At 41.3% G+C, this 22,274-nt stretch overlaps 1 protein-coding gene across 1 annotated transcript in view; it reads left to right on the top strand.

The window, feature by feature from the left end:
- The first annotated feature begins 2,307 nt into the window (after window positions 1-2,307).
- The window catches only part of foxk1 (forkhead box K1), a 51,150-nt gene continuing 31,183 nt past the window's right edge, over window positions 2,308-22,274 (top strand). The window contains exons 1-2 of the mRNA XM_065015243.1: window positions 2,308-4,048; window positions 7,869-8,081. Of these exons, the coding sequence (XP_064871315.1) occupies window positions 3,618-4,048; window positions 7,869-8,081 (644 nt within the window). The 5' untranslated portion in view covers window positions 2,308-3,617. The remainder of the gene's footprint in view (window positions 4,049-7,868; window positions 8,082-22,274) is intronic.

Raw genomic sequence — 22,274 nt, 5'->3', positions numbered from 1 at the left:
TAGACGTTACAGTGAAATGATGAATACAACAGGTGTAGTAGACCTTACAGTGAAATGCCGAATACAACAGGTGTAGTAGACCTTAAAGTGAAATGCTGAATACAAAGGCTAGTAGACCAACAGTGAGAAAAAAAGGTAGGTGTGTGTGCTGAATACAACAGGTGTAGTAGACCTCACAGTGAAATGCTGACTTACAGGCTCTAACCAACAGTGCGAGAAAAAAAGGTAGGTGTGTGTGTGTGTGTGTGTGTAGGTGTGTGTGTGTGAGTGTGAGCGTGTGTGTGTAGGTGTGTGTGTGTGAGTGTGTGTGTGTAGGTGTGTGTGTGTGAGTGTGAAGGTGTGTGTGTGTGTGTGTGTGTGTGTGTGTGTGTGTGTGTGTGTGTGTGAGTGTGTGTGTGTGTGTGTGTGTGTGTGTGTGTGTGTGTGTAGGTGTGTGTGAGTGTGAGTGTGAGTGTGTGTGTGTAGGTGTGTGTGTGTGAGTGTGAGTGTGTGTGTGTGTGTGTAGGTGTGTGAGTGTGAGTGTGTGAGTGTGAGTGTGTGTGTGTGTGTGGGTGTGTGTGTGTGTGAGTGTGAGTGTGTGTGTGTAGGTGTGAGTGTAAAGTGTGAGTGGTGTGTGTGAGTGTGTGAGTGTGAGTGTGTGAGTGTGAGTGTGTGTGAGTGTCCAGTGTGTCAGAGTGTGTAGTGTGTGTGTGTGTGTGTGTGTGTGAGTGTGTAGGTATAGAGTAATAGGATACTGTCTTACTGTGGTGTGTGAAGAATCCAATAGTGTGGCACAAATCACACTATTGTGGAAGCACATCCTCTAGCAGTATGAATGAGGCTGTCTTCCACCCATGCTCTACCAAGGGTTTTCCCAGCACCATTGTGGAAGCACCTCCTCTAGCAGTATGAATGAGGCTGTCTTCCACCCATGCTCTACCAAGGGTTTTCCCAGCACCATTGTGGAAGCAGCTCCTCTAGCAGTATGAATGAGGCTGTCTTCCACCCATGCTCTACCAAGGGTTTTCCCAGCACCATTGTGTTCCACCTACTGCAGCTCCTCTAGCAGTATGAATGAGGCTGTCTTCCACCCATGCTCTACCAAGGGTTTTCCCAGCACCATTGTGGAAGCACCTCCTCTAGCAGTATGAATGAGGCTGTCTTCCACCCATGCTCTACCAAGTGTTTTCCCAGCACCATTGTGGAAGCACCTCCTCTAGCAGTATGAATGAGGCTGTCTTCCACCCATGCTCTACCAAGGGTTTTCCCAGCACCATTGTGGAAGCACCTCCTCTAGCAGTATGAATGAGGCTGTCTTCCACCCATGCTCTACCAAGGGTTTTCCCAGCACCATTGTGGAAGCACCTCCTCTAGCAGTATGAATGAGGCTGTCTTCCACCCATGCTCTACCAAGGGTTTTCCCAGCACCATTGTGGAAGCACCTCCTCTAGCAGTATGAATGAGGCTGTCTTCCACCCATGCTCTACCAAGGGTTTTCCCAGCACCATTGTGGAAGCACCCTCCTCTAGCAGTATGAATGAGGCTGTCTTCCACCCATGCTCTACCAAGGGTTTTCCCAGCACCATTGTGGAAGCACCTCCTCTAGCAGTATGAATGAGGCTGTCTTCCACCCATGCTCTACCAAGGGAAGCACCTCCTCTAGCAGTATGAATGAGGCTGTCTTCCACCCATGCTCTACCAAGGGTTTTCCCAGCACCATTGTGGAGGCACCTCCTCTAGCAGTATGAATGAGGCTGTCTTCCACCCATGCTCTACCAAGGGTTTATGAATGAGTATGAATGAGGCTGTTTGAGAAGGTTTTTGAATCCTAAGCAACCTGCCTTACACATTGTTTTAAAGTACTGTAATGACCTGACTAGATCATAAATGAACAATTGTCCAGACAGAGGCCTGAGCTTGCGAATTGACGGTTTATTGAACCAACTTTACACAGGCTACTGTTTGGGCCGGAAAACACCCAAACTCTTCTCTTCCCTGATAACCCACAATCCAACCGTGACCTTCTCTTGTGAAGCCCAGATGTAAGAGAGAGAGAACAAAGGCTGAACCTGGTCTTAACTTCCAATGCCCAACCCCCCCTCCACGCCACTCCGCCAACCACCAGGATGCCCGGCATCAGAACATTCCAGGCATTCCCGTGATTGGCAGATAGCAGGTTGATTGACATGTCGGACCCCGCGAACACCGGGTACTGGTCAGTACAACACAACCACCTCCTAGCCTAGCACATAACACACAGCTGTCTGTGCGGGTCGCTACAGTACAATAGACCAACATAGCTACTGTAGTAGGTCAAAAAGCTGTTGTGCTGGGAAAACCCTTGGTCGAGCATGGGTGGAAGAGGCCTTGTGGTGCTGGGAAAACCCTTGGTAGAGCATGGGTGGAAGAGGCCTTGTGGTGCTGGGAAAACCCTTGGTAGAGCATGGGTGGACGAGGCATTTGTGATGTGCATGTTCATTTCCTATCTTCAGACCAATGTCCTTTCTCACTTAAAACTGAGTTTTTGTTTTGTTTTTAATCACACACATACACATATTTTTTTTGATTGATCAATACATATTTATAATTTATTCAGGTAAGCCTAATTGTAGTGTTAAGACTGGGTCATTACGTACGTTTCGTTTCCGATCCCAATACCGCCCTCGTGTGGATGTAAATATACAGCGCTGCCCTTACAACCACAACAACAAACAAATATTAGTTTTGAAACTGCAGTAACATCAGTCAACTGTGGTATTTTGGATGCAGTAAAATTACTCAATTTTTATTTTATTTTTTAAACAGTGCTATTTTGTACGCAGTATTTGTAACATACAGCTGTTAGACTTTAAATGCAGTTAAATTGCACTGACTGCAATCTTTTTTTTCCCGTTAGGGTGGTAACTCGCCCGGTCCCATTCCAAACTGTTGATCCACTCTCCACACTTTCCAGTTCTCTTGTACTTTCCGCATTTATAAACACAGTGTAGAGAGAATCTCTGGTCACCAAGTTCATCTCCTTCACACAGAGAAAAGTTCACCTTCATATTACGAACAAACAGTCGGGGAAAGCAGTGACCAAACAAGTCATCTGCTCAAATTAAAAACATTTCTCATTCTGGCCCGGAACCAATGCCATATGCCACGCACGTGTCGTCCGGTTCCTGGAAACGAGCATTAACCCTCTCCCGTCCAAAGCCTCCTTTTCCCGTTTAGAAACACATAAGACAAAAACAATTCATCTTAAGATATTGTTAAATAAGATTACAATATGCCTAACATCTTCAATAATAATAGTCATCCCGGTCTTGAACAATGCCACAAATAAATAGGGCTCGTGGGTTATAGGATGGGGGTGTATATACTGAGCAGCAACTGATGTTTACCACTTCTCTTATCGGTGTTATTGGATTGAGGGTCGAGACAACTTTTTCGAAACTAACGCCATTTCCGGATTCACACTCCCAGATTCACCCCGGGTTTTCGCCGCGGCCAGAATCCATGTTGTTTCTGTCTCTCTCCCACAGCGACGGAGCTCGTGAGCGGCCCGTCCAATAACCCTTCGCGTTACTGGGACCTGTGTGTCTGAGAGTCGAGTGTGTGTTTGTATTCACCCCCCACCCCACCCCAAAAAGAAGATGGCAGACTTTCGGGACGACACCGGAGCTCGAGCCCTACTGGCCTTGCAATCTGCCCCGTGCAGCCCTGTTCGAGTCGGGGTGACCTCACCCGCATACCCTCCCAATTTCTCCTTCTCGGGCTCTTCGGTGCTGAGTCGGGGCTGCGCGATGCCTCCTCGCCTCGAGTCTCCTCCTCGGGCCCTGGCCAGGCTCGAAGGCCGGGACTTTGATTTCGTCATGAGGCAGCGGACAGTGACCGTAGGCCGTAACTCGTCGCACGGCTCCGTGGATATAAACATGGGTCACTCGAGCTTCATCTCTCGGCGGCACCTCCAGATCACCTTCGAGGAGCCGTGCGGGTTTTCGCTGCGCTGCCTCGGGAAGAACGGCGTCTTCGTGGACGGCGTGTTTCAGAGGAGAGGCGCGCCTCCCCTGCAGCTGCCCCGGGAGTAAGTACCTGCCACAAGTCACATTTTTAGCTGCCTACTGTACAGTTAGCAACATTAGCATGCTAATTATGTTAAAGCAAACTTCTTCTTTTTTTTGGACTTGTTTTAATAAACAAACACCTGCCACAATTCACATTTTTTAGCTGTAAGTTAGAAAGTTAAGACAACTAGTCAAAGTTGTCTACTCTATGCATTAGCCATTCGCATTGAAAACCCGACATTGTAAAATATATATATATATATATATATATATATATATATATATATATATATAGCCACAGTCTCCTAACTTGGTTTAAAACTACATTGGGGAAGATACGAGCTGTTTAGCTAAAGTGAATCCATTGCAGTCTTATGGTCTTTAGGAGACTGCGTAGTGTAGCTAAACGGAAACATTTTAGAGTTAATTTGTGTTAACTAGCTGTGGTTTTTGACGGACGGTGGTGGCGACATTGCGCCCCCGTAAACACAGAACGTAAACAGTCACTCACAAGTCAGCATGACGGCTATTTACCATCAAATCAAAGTGTATTGGTCGCGCAACACAGATTTGCAGGTGCAGCAATATACGTGTGTTTCTAGCTCCCAACAGGGCACTAATACCTAGCAAGAAATACAAAAAAATACACACATTACTATTACATTACATTACATTACTACATTATTATTAGTCTACTACACACACATTACCCCCCCCCCAAAAAAAAATATATATATCTATATATATATAGATAGATAGACAGACAAAACACACTAATCCACTCATTTGAAGGGGTTTAATATATACATGAATAATACATGGCCAAAAGTATGTGGACACTCCTTCAAATTAGTGGATTCGTTTATTTCAGCCGCACCCATTGCTGACAGCTGTATATAATCGAACACACGGCCATGCAATCTCCATAGACAAACATTGACAGTAGAATGGCCTCAGTGAAGAGCTTAGTGACTTTCAACGGCTTTCAACGTGGCAACGTAATAGGATGATAGGATGCCACCTTTCCAACAAGTCAGGTTGTAAAATGTCTGTCTTTCTAGAGCTTCCCCCCAGTCAACTATAAGTGCTGTTATTGTGAAGGGGAAACGTCTAGGAGCAACAACGGCTCAGCCTCGAAGTGGTAGGACACACCATTTTTAAATGTTATTAAATAAATCTTTAATTAGGCAAGTCAATTAAGAACAAATTCTTATTTACAATGACTGCCAATGTAACAGTATAACTTTAGACCGTCCCCTCGCCCATACCCGGGCGCCTCTGCACACATCAACAACGGTCACCCACGAAACATCGTTACCCATCGCTCCACAAAAGCCGCGGCCCTTGCAGATCAAGGGGAACCACTACTTCAAGGTCTCAGAGCAAGTGACGTCACCGATTGAAACGCTATTTAGCGCGAACCACCGCTAACTAAGCTAGCCGTTTCACATCCGTTACACCAAACCCTGGACAACTCTGGGTCGATTGGGAGTCCCATAGGATGGTGCACAATCACAGCTGGTTGTGATACAGCCTGGAATTGAGGGTCTGTAGTGCCTTAGACCGCTGCTCCACCCGGTAGCCCAAGCTCACAGGAAGGAATCGAACCAGGGTCTGTAGTGACACCTCTAGCGCTGAGATGCAGTGCCTTAGACCGCTGCTCCACCCGGTAGCCCAAGCTCACAGGAAGGAATCGAACCAGGGTCTGTAGTGACACCTCTAGCGCTGAGATGCAGTGCCTTAGACCGCTGCTCCACCCGGTAGCCCAAGCTCACAGGAAGGAATCGAACCAGGGTCTGTAGTGACACCTCTAGCGCTGAGATGCAGTGCCTTAGACCGCTGCGCCACCCGGTAGCCCGAGCTCACAGGAAGGAATCGAACCAGGGTCTGTAGTGACACCTCTAGCGCTGAGATGCAGTGCCTTAGACCGCTGCGCCACCCGGGAGCCCGAGCTCACAGGAAGGAATCGAACCAGGGTCTGTAGTGACACCTCTAGCCCTGAGGCGCAGTGCCTTAGACCGCTGCGCCACCCGGGAGCCCGAGATCACAGGAAGGAATCGAACCAGGGTCTGTAGTGCTCACAGGAAGGGGCCGCTGAAGCATTTGTTGTTGTTGTTGTCGTCTGTCCTCCGTTGCAACACTCACTACAGACTCCAAACTGCCTCTGGAAGCAACGTCAGCACAATAACTATTGATCGAGAGCTTCAAGAAATGGGTTTCCGTGACTGAGCAGCCGCACACAAGCCTAAGATCACCGTGCCGCAGTGTCAAGCCGTCAGCTGATCACACAGATGACTAGAATTAAGAATCCTATGATGTCATCTAAAATCATCCAATGGGATCTCATCAATTAGATTATATATCTCCTCCTTTTCTGGTCACACACACATTTTGAAAGGAGAACAAGGGATAAGCTCCTGTTCTTACCCAGGTATGTGGGTGTTTTCAAAAATGAAGTGTGAGGCAGGTACAGCTGTCAATGGAACTATATGTGTGTGTGTGTGTGTCTGTGTGTGTCTATATGCTAACCTGCTGCCACCAACTGAAAAACTTAGTGGCACCAGTATCACCAGGGGAAAATGTTAGTCTGGAGGCCTGTACACACCGGTGTAACCAGGTGTGTTAAAAGGTTCCGCCCCTTAAATAAAAAAAAAAAAAAAACATACCCAAAAACTAACTGCCTGTAGCTCCAGGACCTGAAGCAAGGATATGCATATTCATGATACCAAATGCAAGGATATGCATATTCATGATACCAAATGCAAGGATATGCATATTCATGATACCAAATGCAAGGATATGCATATTCATGATACCAAATGCAAGGATATGCATATTCATGATACCAAATGCAAGGATATGCATATTCATGATACCAAATGCAAGGATATGCATATTCGTGATACCAAATGCAAGGATATGCATATTCGTGATACCAAATGCAAGGATATGCATATTCGTGATACCAAATGCAAGGATATGCATATTCTTGATACCATTTGAAAGGAAACACTGAAGTTTGTGGAAATGTTAAATTAATGTAGGAGAATGTAACACATTAGATCTGGTAAATGATAATACATTTCCTTATTTAACTTAGGACTTTAGGTGCAATTTAGATTTGTGTGTAGTGTATGTGCAAAGTTTTAGCCTGATCCAATGAACCATTGCATTTCTGTTCAAGATATTGTATCAAGACTGCCCAAATGTGCCTAATTGGTTTATGAATACATTTTCAAGTTCATAATTGTGCGCTCTCCTCAAACAATAGCATGGTATTAGTTCACTCTAATAGCTACTGTAAATTGGACAGTGCAGTTAGATTCACAATAATTTAAGCATTCTGCCAATATCAGATATGTCTATGTCCTGGGAAATGTTCTTGTTACTTACAACCTCATGCTAATCACATTAGCCTATGTTAGCTCAACCGTCCCGCGGAGGGACCCACCGATTCTGTTGAGGTTTTAAACTTATTGCTGGGTTGGAACTAAAGCCTGCACTACCAGGATGTAGGAAGTGTTCTACTGAAGAGATGTCTAGTAACTCTAAGATATACTGAAGTAAACACCTCCGTCCATCTTCCTCCCGATCTCCTCTTCTCTCTCCTCTTCCTTCTCTTCCCTCTCCTCCTCTTCCTTCTCCTCTTCTCCTCCTCTTCCCTCTCCTCCTCTTCCTCTCCACCTCTCCTCCTCTTCCCTCTCCTCCTCTTCCCTCTCCTCCTCTTCCTTCTCCTCCTCTTCCTCCTCTTCCCTCTCCTCCTCTCCTCCTCTTCCCTCTCCTCCTCTTCCCTCTCCTCCTCTTCCCTCTCCTCCTCTTCCTCTCCACCTCTCCTCCCAGATGTGTGTTCAGGTTCCCCAGTACAGTGATCAAAATCCAGTTCTCCTCTCTGTTGTCTGGGGAGGAGTCGAGAGAGGAGGAGCAGCGGTCTCCCCCGCCCCGCCTCACCCTCCTCCCACACATCTCCCCCCTCAAGATCAGCATTCCCACAATGCACCACGAGGACCTGCGACACCTGGTCAGCCCGCTGCCCTCTCCGACAGGGACCCTCAGGTGAGGAGACACACCAACACATGCCTGCTCTCACTCACACACACACACACACACACACACACACACACGTTCAGAATCTCTGAATTGGCTTATGCCATGACATCATCATTCAGGTGAATTTCAGATTGTCCCTGATTTGTCTAGATTTTATTTTGGTGATTGTTAGTTCTCAAACAACATGATCTTATTTCAAGATATAGCTCTATCTTTTATTTCAATTATATAGCTCTATCTTTTATTTCAATTATATAGCTCTATCTTTTCTACATACTTTTATATCTGGGTTTTAATCGTTTTAATTTTACAATATAAACATTTATCCGTTCTGAAAAATTATATACTTTTATTATTATCTTCTTTACTGTTTGGTGCCTGAAAACACTCGCCCAATACTTTGAATCAGAATAAAAAACCTGGAAAGAGGAAGTATTCTAGCATATTCCCTGTGTGTCTGTCTCCCCCTGGTGGTGTGTGTGTTGTCCTGCACCACGTGGGCCATCCGGTGTCATAGTATGTGTACACAAGCCATATATGGCACGGCAGCCGCTAGCAGGCTCCTGATTGGTCCAACCCCAGGTTTTTTTTTGTTTGTTGCCTCTGCTTGTGTTTTTTTCTCCTGCTCTCCACTCACTGGTTTCCTTTTCAGAGCTCCCCCTTAGGCCCCACTCACACGCACACACACACTCCCCCATACACACAAACTCCTCCATACACACACTCCCCCATACACATACACACACTCCCCCTTAGGCCCCACTCACACACATACTCACTCCCCCATACACACACACACACTCCTCCATACACACACTCACCCATACACATACACACACTCCCCCCGCCCCCCCTCACACACACACACACACACACTCCCCCATACACACACACACCCCTTCCCTCGCTCCTATCACACTGTGGCCTTTTTCAGGCTTGCTACTTTAGCTACTGTAACACTCCCCCACAACAATTAACACACTAACACATATACGTAGACACACACATATACGACACACACACACACACAGACACACACACACACACACAGACACACACACACACACACACACACACACACACTCCCAAAACAAAAACATTGGGCCTTCACATGGTAATACGAGCCACTGATCTAGTTGGACAAGTTTATACTGTGTGTGTTTATATTCTCCCCAAACCTCCCCCTCTCCTTGGCAGTTCTCGTGCTGACACTGTTGGGGGGGGAGACTGAGAAGAGGAGGGATGTGTAGGGAGAGAAGGGGGTGGAGTGTTGTCGTTTGTAGCAAAAGTAAGGTGCTGATTTTTTTGGGATTTATTACAAAATACATGAGTGAAGAAAAGGTTGTGAGGTTAATGACAGGGGTTACTAACCCTGTTCATTACAACTATCTATTTCTCTAGTTCTACAGTTGGTTAATGACAGGGGTTACTACCCTGTTAATTACAACTATCTATTTCTCTAGTTCTACAGTTGGTTAATGACAGGGGTTACTACCCTGTTAATTACAACTATCTATTTCTCTAGTTCTACAGTTGGTTAATGAAATAGATAGTTGTATTTGCATAGTTCTAGAGTTGTACACCTATTTGCATAGTTCTAGAATTGTACACCTATTTGCATAGTTCTAGAATTGTACACCTATTTATATAGTTCTAGAATTGTACACCTATTTGCATAGTTCTAGAATTGTACACCTATTTGCATAGTTCTAGAATTGTACACCTATTTGCATAGTTCTAGAATTGTACACCTATTTGCATAGTTCTAGAATTGTACACCTATTTGCATAGTTCTAGAATTGTACACCTATTTATATAGTTCTAGAAGTGTCCACCTATTTGCATAGTTCTAGAATTGTACACCTATTTCTATAGTTCTAGAATTGTACACCTATTTGCATAGTTCTAGAATTGTACACCTATTTATATAGTTCTAGAATTGTCCACCTATTTGCATAGTTCTAGAATTGTACACCTATTTACATAGTTCTAGAATTGTACACCTATTTGCATAGTTCTAGAATTGTACACCTATTTGCATAGTTCTAGAATTGTACACCTATTTGCATAGTTCTAGAATTGTACACCTATTTGCATAGTTCTAGAATTGTACACCTATTTGCATAGTTCTAGAATTGTACACCTATTTGCATAGTTCTAGAATTGTACACCTATTTGCATAGTTCTAGAATTGTACACCTATTTGCATAGTTCTAGAATTGTACACCTATTTATATAGTTCTAGAATTGTACACCTATTTGCATAGTTCTAGAATTGTACACCTATTTATATAGTTCTAGAATTGTACACCTATTTGCATAGTTCTAGAATTGTACACCTATTTGCATAGTTCTAGAATTGTACACCTATTTGCATAGTTCTAGAATTGTACACCTATTTGCATAGTTCTAGAATTGTACACCTATTTGCATAGTTCTAGAATTGTACACCTATTTGCATAGTTCTAGAATTGTACACCTATTTGCATAGTTCTAGAATTGTACACCTATTTGCATAGTTCTAGAATTGTACACCTATTTGCATAGTTCTAGAGTTGTCCACCTATTTGCATAGTTCTAGAGTTGTATCATTTTACTGTTCCAGTTAGTTCTAAGGTTGTTTAATTAGAGTTTTAACTGTTCTCTAGTTCAGTGTTTCCCATCCAGGAGTTCTTGGCCCCTCCACAGGAGGTACTTGAAGACTCATGAGACCATAGGCCTACTGGTAAAATGTACATGAGGGGGTACTTCAGGGTTACTCCGGGCAGAGCAAAAAACAATTGGTGGAACACTTAAAAGATCAGGAACCACTGCTTTAGTTGTAGAGCTGTACTGCTCCGGTTAGTTCTACGGTGGCTAGTTTGATTATAGCTCCAGTTAATCCCTACGGTTGTTTGATTATAGTTCTACGGTTGTTTGATTATAGTTCCAGTTAGTTCTACGGTTGTTTAATTATAGTTCTACGGTTGTTTGATTATAGTTCCAGTTAATCCCTACGGTTGTTTGATTATAGCTCCAGTTAATCCCTACGGTTGTTTGATTATAGTTCCAGTTAGTTCTACGGTTGTTTAATTATAGTTCTACGGTTGTTTGATTATAGTTCCAGTTAGTTCTACGGTTGTTTGATTATAGTTCTACGGTTGTTTGATTATAGCTCCAGTTAGTTCTACGGTTGTTTAATTATAGTTCTACGGTTGTTTGATTACAGTTCCAGTTAGTTCTACGGTTGTTTAATTATAGTTCTACGGTTGTTTGATTATAGTTCCAGTTAATCCCTACGGTTGTTTGATTATAGTTCCAGTTAGTTCTACGGTTGTTTGATTATAGTTCCAGTTAGTTCTACGGTTGTTTGATTATAGTTTTATAGTTCTACGGTTGTTTGATTATAGTTTTATAGTTCTACGGTTGTTTGATTATAGTTCCAGTTAGTTCTACGGTTGTTTGATTATAGTTCTACGGTTGTTTGATTATAGTTCCAGCTAGTTCTACGGTTGTTTGATTATAGCTCCAGTTAATCCCTACGGTTGTTTGATTATAGTTCTACGGTTGTTTGATTATAGTTCCAGCTAGTTCTACGGTTGTTTGATTATAGTTCCAGCTAGTTCTACGGTTGTTTGATTATAGCTCCAGTTAATCCCTACGGTTGTTTGATTATAGTTCTACGGTTGTTTGATTATAGTTCCAGTTAATCCCTACGGTTGTTTGATTATAGTTCCAGCTAGTCCTACGGTTGTTTGATTATAGTTCCAGTTAGTTCTACGATTGTTTGATTATAGTTCCAGTTAGTTCTACGGTTGTTTGATTATAGTTCTACGGTTGTTTGATTATAGTTCCAGTTAGTTCTACGGTTGTTTGATTATAGTTCCAGTTAGTTCTACGGTTGTTTGATTATAGCTCCAGTTAGTTCTACGGTTGTTTGATTATAGTTTTATAGTTCTACGGTTGTTTGATTATAGTTTTATAGTTCTACGGTTGTTTAATTATAGTTTTATAGTTCTACGGTTGTTTAATTATAGTTTTATAGTTTTACGGTTGTTTGATTATAGTTTTATAGTTCTACGGTTGTTTAATTATAGTTTTATAGTTTTACGGTTGTTTGATTATAGTTTTATAGTTCTACGGTTGTTTGATTATAGTTCCAGTTAGTTCTACGGTTGTTTAATTATAGTTCTACGGTTGTTTGATTATAGTTCCAGTTAATCCCTACGGTTGTTTGATTATAGCTCCAGTTAATCCCTACGGTTGTTTGATTATAGTTCCAGTTAGTTCTACGGTTGTTTAATTATAGTTCTACGGTTGTTTGATTATAGTTCCAGTTAGTTCTACGGTTGTTTGATTATAGTTCTACGGTTGTTTGATTATAGCTCCAGTTAGTTCTACGGTTGTTTAATTATAGTTCTACGGTTGTTTGATTACAGTTCCAGTTAGTTCTACGGTTGTTTAATTATAGTTCTACGGTTGTTTGATTATAGTTCCAGTTAATCCCTACGGTTGTTTGATTATAGTTCCAGTTAGTTCTACGGTTGTTTGATTATAGTTCCAGTTAGTTCTACGGTTGTTTGATTATAGTTTTATAGTTCTACGGTTGTTTGATTATAGTTTTATAGTTCTACGGTTGTTTGATTATAGTTCCAGTTAGTTCTACGGTTGTTTGATTATAGTTCTACGGTTGTTTGATTATAGTTCCAGCTAGTTCTACGGTTGTTTGATTATAGCTCCAGTTAATCCCTACGGTTGTTTGATTATAGTTCTACGGTTGTTTGATTATAGTTCCAGCTAGTTCTACGGTTGTTTGATTATAGTTCCAGCTAGTTCTACGGTTGTTTGATTATAGCTCCAGTTAATCCCTACGGTTGTTTGATTATAGTTCTACGGTTGTTTGATTATAGTTCCAGTTAATCCCTACGGTTGTTTGATTATAGTTCCAGCTAGTCCTACGGTTGTTTGATTATAGTTCCAGTTAGTTCTACGATTGTTTGATTATAGTTCCAGTTAGTTCTACGGTTGTTTGATTATAGTTCTACGGTTGTTTGATTATAGTTCCAGTTAGTTCTACGGTTGTTTGATTATAGTTCCAGTTAGTTCTACGGTTGTTTGATTATAGCTCCAGTTAGTTCTACGGTTGTTTGATTATAGTTTTATAGTTCTACGGTTGTTTGATTATAGTTTTATAGTTCTACGGTTGTTTAATTATAGTTTTATAGTTCTACGGTTGTTTAATTATAGTTTTATAGTTTTACGGTTGTTTGATTATAGTTTTATAGTTCTACGGTTGTTTGATTATAGTTTTATAGTTCTACGGTTGTTTGATTATAGTTTTATAGTTCTACGGTTGTTTGATTATAGTTTTATAGTTTTACAGTTGTTTGATTATAGTTTTATAGTTCTACAGTTGTTTGATTATAGTTTTACAGTTTGATTTTTGCTCAAGTTAGTTCTACGGTTGTTTAATTATAGTTTTATAGTTCTACGGTTGTTTGATTATAGTTTTATAGTTCTACGGTTGTTTAATTATAGTTTTATAGTTCTACGGTTGTTTAATTATAGTTTTATAGTTTTACGGTTGTTTGATTATAGTTTTATAGTTCTACGGTTGTTTGATTATAGTTTTATAGTTCTACGGTTGTTTGATTATAGTTTTATAGTTCTACGGTTGTTTGATTATAGTTTTATAGTTTTACAGTTGTTTGATTATAGTTTTATAGTTCTACAGTTGTTTGATTATAGTTTTACAGTTTGATTTTTGCTCAAGTTAGTTCTACGGTTGTTTAATTATAGTTTTATAGTTCTACGGTTGTTTGATTATAGTTTTATAGTTCTACAGTTGTTTGATTATAGTTTTATAGTTCTACAGTTGTTTGATTATAGTTTTATAGTTCTACAGTTGTTTGATTATAGTTTTATAGTTCTACAGTTGTTTGATTATAGTTCTACAGTTGTTTGATTATAGTTCTACGGTTGTTTGATTATAGTTCTACGGTTGTTTGATTATAGTTTTATAGTTCTACGGTTGTTTGATTATAGTTCTACGGTTGTTTGATTATAGTTCTACGGTTGTTTGATTATAGCTCCAGTTAGTTCTACGGTTGTTTAATTATAGTTTTATAGTTCTACGGTTGTTTGATTATAGTTTTATAGTTCTACGGTTGTTTGATTATAGTTTTATAGTTCTACAGTTGTTTGATTATAGTTTTATAGTTCTACAGTTGTTTGATTATAGTTCTACGGTTGTTTGATTATAGTTTTATAGTTCTACGGTTGTTTGATTATAGTTTTATAGTTCTACGGTTGTTTGATTATAGTTTTATAGTTCTACAGTTGTTTGATTATAGTTTTATAGTTCTACAGTTGTTTGATTATAGTTTTATAGTTCTACAGTTGTTTGATTATAGTTTTATAGTTCTACGGTTGTTTGATTATAGTTCTACAGTTGTTTGATTATAGTTCTACGGTTGTTTGATTATAGTTTTATAGTTTTACAGTTTGATTATAGCTCCAGTTAGTTCTACGGTTGTTTAATTATAGTTTTATAGTTCTACGGTTGTTTGATTATAGTTTTATAGTTCTACGGTTGTTTGATTATAGTTTTATAGTTCTACGGTTGTTTGATTATAGTTTTATAGTTCTACGGTTGTTTGATTATAGTTTTATAGTTCTACGGTTGTTTAATTATAGTTTTATAGTTCTACGGTTGTTTGATTATAGTTTTATAGTTCTACGGTTGTTTGATTATAGTTGTATAGTTCTACAGTTGTTTGATTATAGTTCTACGGTTGTTTGATTATAGTTTTATAGTTCTACGGTTGTTTGATTATAGTTTTATAGTTCTACGGTTGTTTGATTATAGTTCTACGGTTGTTTGATTATAGTTTTATAGTTCTACGGTTGTTTGATTATAGTTTTATAGTTCTACGGTTGTTTGATTATAGTTCTACGGTTGTTTGATTATAGTTCCAGTTAGTTCTACGGTTGTTTGATTATAGTTCTACAGTTCTACGGTTGTTTGATTATAGTTTTATAGTTCTACGGTTGTTTGATTATAGTTTTATAGTTCTACGGTTGTTTGATTATAGTTTTATAGTTCTACAGTTGTTTGATTATAGTTTTATAGTTCTACAGTTGTTTGATTATAGTTTTATAGTTCTACAGTTGTTTGATTATAGTTTTATAGTTCTACAGTTGTTTGATTATAGTTTTATAGTTCTACAGTTGTTTGATTATAGTTTTATAGTTCTACAGTTGTTTGATTATAGTTTTATAGTTCTACAGTTGTTTTATAGTTCTACGGTTGTTTGATTATAGTTCTACAGTTGTTTGATTATAGTTCTACGGTTGTTTGATTATAGTTTTATAGTTTTACAGTTTGATTATAGCTCCAGTTAGTTCTACGGTTGTTTAATTATAGTTTTATAGTTCTACGGTTGTTTGATTATAGTTTTATAGTTCTACGGTTGTTTGATTATAGTTTTATAGTTCTACGGTTGTTTGATTATAGTTTTATAGTTCTACGGTTGTTTGATTATAGTTTTATAGTTCTACGGTTGTTTAATTATAGTTTTATAGTTCTACGGTTGTTTGATTATAGTTGTATAGTTCTACAGTTGTTTGATTATAGTTCTACGGTTGTTTGATTATAGTTTTATAGTTCTACGGTTGTTTGATTATAGTTTTATAGTTCTACGGTTGTTTGATTATAGTTCTACGGTTGTTTGATTATAGTTTTATAGTTCTACGGTTGTTTGATTATAGTTTTATAGTTCTACGGTTGTTTGATTATAGTTCTACGGTTGTTTGATTATAGTTTTATAGTTTTACAGTTTGATTATAGCTCCAGTTAGTTCTACGGTTGTTTAATTATAGTTTTATAGTTCTACGGTTGTTTGATTATAGTTTTATAGTTCTACGGTTGTTTGATTATAGTTTTATAGTTCTACGGTTGTTTGATTATAGTTTTATAGTTCTACGGTTGTTTGATTATAGTTTTATAGTTCTACGGTTGTTTAATTATAGTTTTATAGTTCTACGGTTGTTTGATTATAGTTGTATAGTTCTACAGTTGTTTGATTATAGTTCTACGGTTGTTTGATTATAGTTTTATAGTTCTACGGTTGTTTGATTATAGTTTTATAGTTCTACGGTTGTTTGATTATAGTTCTACGGTTGTTTGATTATAGTTTTATAGTTCTACGGTTGTTTGATTATAGTTTTATAGTTCTACGGTTGTTTGATTATAGTTCTACGGTTGTTTGATTATAGTTTTATAGTTTTACAGTTTGATTATAGCTCCAGTTAGTTCTACGGTTGTTTAATTATAGTTTTATAGTTCTACGGTTGTTTGATTATAGTTTTATAGTTCTACGGTTGTTTGATTATAGTTCTACGGTTGTTTGATTATAGTTTTATAGTTCTACGGTTGTTTGATTATAGTTTTATAGTTCTACGGTTGTTTGATTATAGTTCTACGGTTGTTTGATTATAGTTCCAGTTAGTTCTACGGTTGTTTGATTATAGTTCTACAGTTCTACGGTTGTTTGATTATAGTTTTATAGTTCTACGGTTGTTTGAGTTTTATAGTTCTACAGTTTGATTTTGGGTTTGAAAGTTTTTTTAAAATCTTACTTTTCCTGTATTTTCTTTCTCTCTCCTTTCATACGTCTTTCACTCTTCTTCTTCCTCATCTCTCCTTCCTCTTCTTTTGTTTGAAACACCTGCAGACGCACTACAGCATCTGAGCCAAAACAAACACACACACACTCTCCCCTGGAAACCAGTGTTTACTTTGCTGCACAGAGGGGCCTGTGTGTGTGTGGTTATAGAGGAGGGGCCTGTGTGTGTGTGGTTATAGAGGAGGGGCCTGTGTGTGTGTGGTTATAGAGGAGGGGCCTGTGTGTCTGTGGTTATAGAGGAGGGGCCTGTGTGTCTGTGGTTATAGAGGGGCCTGTGTGTCTGTGGTTATAGAGGGGCCTGTGTGTCTGTGGTTATAGAGGAGGGGCATGTGTGTCTGTGGTTATAGAGGAGGGGCCTGTGTGTCTGTGGTTATAGAGGAGGGGCCTGTGTGTCTGTGGTTATAGAGGAGGGGCCTGTGTGTCTGTGGTTATAGAGGAGGGGCCTGTGTGTGTGTGGTTATAGAGGGGCCTGTGTGTGTGTGTGGTTATAGAGGGGCCTGTGTGTGTGTGGTTATAGAGGAGGGGCCTGTGTGTGTGTGGTTATAGAGGAGGGGCCTGTGTGTGTGTGGTTATAGAGGAGGGGCCTGTGTGTCTGTGGTTATAGGAGGGGCCTGTGTGTCTGTGGTTATAGAGGAGGGGCCTGTGTGTGTGTGTGGTCTTGGGATCTTCCCACTGTAAAGTAGGGATATACAGTGCCTTCAGAATGTATTCAAACCACTTGACTTTTTACACCTTTTGTTAACGTTAAAGCCTTATTCTAAATTGGATTATATCGTCGTCCCCCCATCCCCCTCATCAATCTACACACAATACCCCATAATGACATCACAATACCCCATAATGACATCACAATACCCCATAATGACATCACAATACCCCATAATGACAAAGGGAAAACAGGTTTTTAGAAATGTTTGCCAATTTTTTTTATATATATCACATTTTACGTAAGTATTCAGACCCTTTCCTCAGTACTTTGTTGAAGCACCTTTGGCAGCGATTACAGCATCGAGTCTTCTTGGGTTTGACGCTACAAGCTTGTCTGTATTTGGGGAATTTCTCCCATTCTTCTCTGTAGATCCTCTCAAGCTCTGTCAGGTTGGATGGGGAGCGTCGCTGCACAGTTATTTTCAGGTCTCTTCGGAGATGTTTGATCGGGTTCAAGTCCGGGCTCTGGCTGGGCCGCTCACAGTATTTGGTTATAAATGTAATGTTGCAGGGTGGTCAACCATCCTCCAGGGGATTCCAGCTGCTGGGGGTGCAGGCTTTTACTCCAGCCCTGCTCTAACACAACCACGTTGTCAAATATCAGCTGCTCTACAGGAACCTTGATAAGCTGACTGGTGTGTTTGAGCAGGGTTGAACCAAGAACCTGCACGCCCAGTAGCTCTCCAGATGGAGGGGTGACGGACCACATGTGTTTTATACAGCAGCCAATCAGAGCAGAGCATGTTCCAATAGCAGGAGATGGTATCTAATACATGGGATCAGACAGCAGGAGATGGTATCTAATACATGGGGTCAGACAGCAGGAGGAGATGGTATCTAATACATGGGATCAGACAGCAGGAGGAGATGGTATCTAATACATGGGATCAGACAGCAGGAGGAGATGGTATCTAATACATGGGATCAGACAGCAGGAGGAGATGGTATCTAATACATGGGATCAGACAGCAGGAGGAGATGGTATCTAATACATGGGATCAGACAGCAGGAGGAGATGGTATCTAATACATGGGATCAGACAGGAGGAGATGGTATCTAATACATGGGATCAGACAGCAGGAGGAGATGGTATCTAATACATGGGATCAGACAGCAGGAGGAGATGGTATCTAATACATGGGATCAGACAGCAGGAGGAGGAGATGGTATCTAATACATGGGGTCAGACAGCAGGAGATGGTATCTAATACATGGGGTCAGACAGCAGGAGGAGATGGTATCTAATACATGGGATCAGACAGCAGGAGGAGGAGATGGTATCTAATACATGGGGTCAGACAGCAGGAGATGGTATCTAATACATGGGATCAGACAGCAGGAGGAGGAGATGGTATCTAATACATGGGGTCAGACAGCAGGAGATGGTATCTAATACATGGGGTCAGACAGCAGGAGGAGATGGTATCTAATACATGGGATCAGACAGCAGGAGGAGATGGTATCTAATACATGGGATCAGACAGCAGGAGATGATATCTAATACATGGGGTCAGACAGCAGGAGGAGGAGATGGTATCTAATACATGGGATCAGACAGCAGGAGGAGATGGTATCTAATACATGGGATCAGACAGGAGGAGATGGTATCTAATACATGGGATCAGACAGCAGGAGGAGATGGTATCTAATACATGGGATCAGACAGCAGGAGGAGATGGTATCTAATACATGGGATCAGACAGCAGGAGGAGATGGTATCTAATACATGGGATCAGACAGCAGGAGGAGATGGTATCTAATACATGGGGTCAGACAGGAGGAGATGGTATCTAATACATGGGGTCAGACAGCAGGAGATGGTATGTAATACATGGGGTCAGACAGCAGGAGGAGATGGTATCTAATACATGGGATCAGACAGCAGGAGGAGATGGTATCTAATACATGGGATCAGACAGCAGGAGGAGATGGTATCTAATACATGGGATCAGACAGCAGGAGATGGTATCTAATACATGGGGTCAGACAGCAGGAGGAGATGGTATCTAATACATGGGATCAGACAGCAGGAGGAGATGGTATCTAATACATGGGATCAGACAGCAGGAGATGGTATCTAATACATGGGGTCAGACAGGAGGAGATGGTATCTAATACATGGGATCAGACAGCAGGAGATGGTATCTAATACATGGGATCAGACAGCAGGAGATGGTATCTAATACATGGGGTCAGACAGGAGGAGATGGTATCTAATACATGGGATCAGACAGCAGGAGGAGATGGTATCTAATACATGGGGTCAGACAGGAGGAGATGGTATCTAATACATGGGGTCAGACAGCAGGAGATGGTATGTAATACATGGGGTCAGACAGCAGGAGGAGATGGTATCTAATACATGGGATCAGACAGCAGGAGGAGATGGTATCTAATACATGGGATCAGACAGCAGGAGGAGATGGTATCTAATACATGGGATCAGACAGCAGGAGATGGTATCTAATACATGGGATCAGACAGCAGGAGGAGGAGATGGTATCTAATACATGGGATCAGACAGCAGGAGGAGATGGTATCTAATACATGGGATCAGACAGCAGGAGATGGTATCTAATACATGGGGTCAGACAGGAGGAGATGGTATCTAATACATGGGATCAGACAGCAGGAGATGGTATCTAATACATGGGATCAGACAGCAGGAGGAGATGGTATCTAATACATGGGATCAGACAGCAGGAGGAGATGGTATCTAATACATGGGATCAGACAGCAGGAGGAGATGGTATCTAATACATGGGATCAGACAGCAGGAGGAGATGGTATCTAATACATGGGGTCAGACAGGAGGAGATGGTATCTAATACATGGGGTCAGACAGCAGGAGATGGTATCTAATACATGGGATCAGACAGCAGGAGGAGATGGTATCTAATACATGGGATCAGACAGCAGGAGGAGATGGTATCTAATACATGGGATCAGACAGCAGGAGGAGATGGTATCTAATACATGGGATCAGACAGCAGGAGGAGATGGTATCTAATACATGGGATCAGACAGCAGGAGGAGATGGTATCTAATACATGGGATCAGACAGCAGGAGGAGATGGTATCTAATACATGGGGTCAGACAGCAGGAGGAGGAGATGGTATCTAATACATGGGATCAGACAGCAGGAGGAGATGGTATCTAATACATGGGATCAGACAGCAGGAGATGGTATCTAATACATGGGATCAGACAGCAGGAGGAGATGGTATCTAATACATGGGATCAGACAGCAGGAGGAGATGGTATCTAATACATGGGATCAGACAGCAGGAGGAGATGGTATCTAATACATGGGATCAGACAGCAGGAGGAGATGGTATCTAATACATGGGATCAGACAGCAGGAGGAGATGGTATCTAATACATGGGGTCTGACAGCAGGAGGAGATGGTATCTAATACGTGGTATCAGACAGCAGGAGATGGTATCTAATACATGGGGTCAGACAGCAGGAGGAGATGGTATCTAATACATGGGATCAGACAGCAGGAGGAGAGACAGCAGGAGGAGATGGTATCTAATACATGGGATCAGACAGCAGGAGGAGATGGTATCTAATACATGGGATCAGACAGCAGGAGGAGAGGTATCTAATACATGGGGTCAGCAGGAGGAGATGGTATCTAATACATGGGATCAGACAGCAGGAGATGGTATCTAATACATGGGATCAGACAGCAGGAGGAGATGGTATCTAATACATGGGATCAGACAGCAGGAGGAGATGGTATCTAATACATGGGATCAGACAGCAGGAGGAGATGGTATCTAATACATGGGATCAGACAGCAGGAGGAGATGGTATCTAATACATGGGATCAGACAGCAGGAGGAGATGGTATCTAATACATGGGATCAGACAGCAGGAGGAGATGGTATCTAATACATGGGATCAGACAGCAGGAGGGAGATGGTATCTAATACATGGGGTCAGACAGCAGGAGGAGATGGTATCTAATACATGGGATCAGACAGCAGGAGGAGATGGTATCTAATACATGGGATCAGACAGCAGGAGGAGATGGTATCTAATACATGGGATCAGACAGCAGGAGGAGATGGTATCTAATACATGGGATCAGACAGCAGGAGGAGATGGTATCTAATACATGGGATCAGACAGCAGGAGGAGATGGTATCTAATACATGGGGTCAGACAGCAGGAGGAGGAGATGGTATCTAATACATGGGATCAGACAGCAGGAGGAGATGGTATCTAATACATGGGATCAGACAGCAGGAGATGGTATCTAATACATGGGATCAGACAGCAGGAGGAGATGGTATCTAATACATGGGATCAGACAGCAGGAGGAGATGGTATCTAATACATGGGATCAGACAGCAGGAGGAGATGGTATCTAATACATGGGATCAGACAGCAGGAGGAGATGGTATCTAATACATGGGATCAGACATACATGGGATCAGACAGAGGAGATGGTATCTAATACATGGGATCAGACAGGAGGAGATGGTATCTAATACATGGGATCAGACAGCAGGAGGAGATGGTATCTAATACATGGGATCAGACAGCAGGAGGAGATGGTATCTAATACATGGGATCAGACAGCAGGAGGAGATGGTATCTAATACATGGGATCAGACAGCAGGAGGAGATGGTATCTAATACATCAGACAGCAGGAGATGGATCAGACAGCAGGAGGAGATGGTATCTAATACATGGGATCAGACAGCAGGAGGAGATGGTATCTAATACATGGGATCAGACAGCAGGAGGAGATGGTATCTAATACATGGGATCAGACAGCAGGAGGAGATGGTATCTAATACATGGGATC

Source organism: Oncorhynchus nerka, unplaced genomic scaffold, assembly GCF_034236695.1.
Source record: "Oncorhynchus nerka isolate Pitt River unplaced genomic scaffold, Oner_Uvic_2.0 unplaced_scaffold_1573, whole genome shotgun sequence".
In the NCBI taxonomy this organism is placed as follows: domain Eukaryota; kingdom Metazoa; phylum Chordata; class Actinopteri; order Salmoniformes; family Salmonidae; genus Oncorhynchus; species Oncorhynchus nerka.
This window is presented reverse-complemented; position numbering and strand designations above follow the sequence as displayed.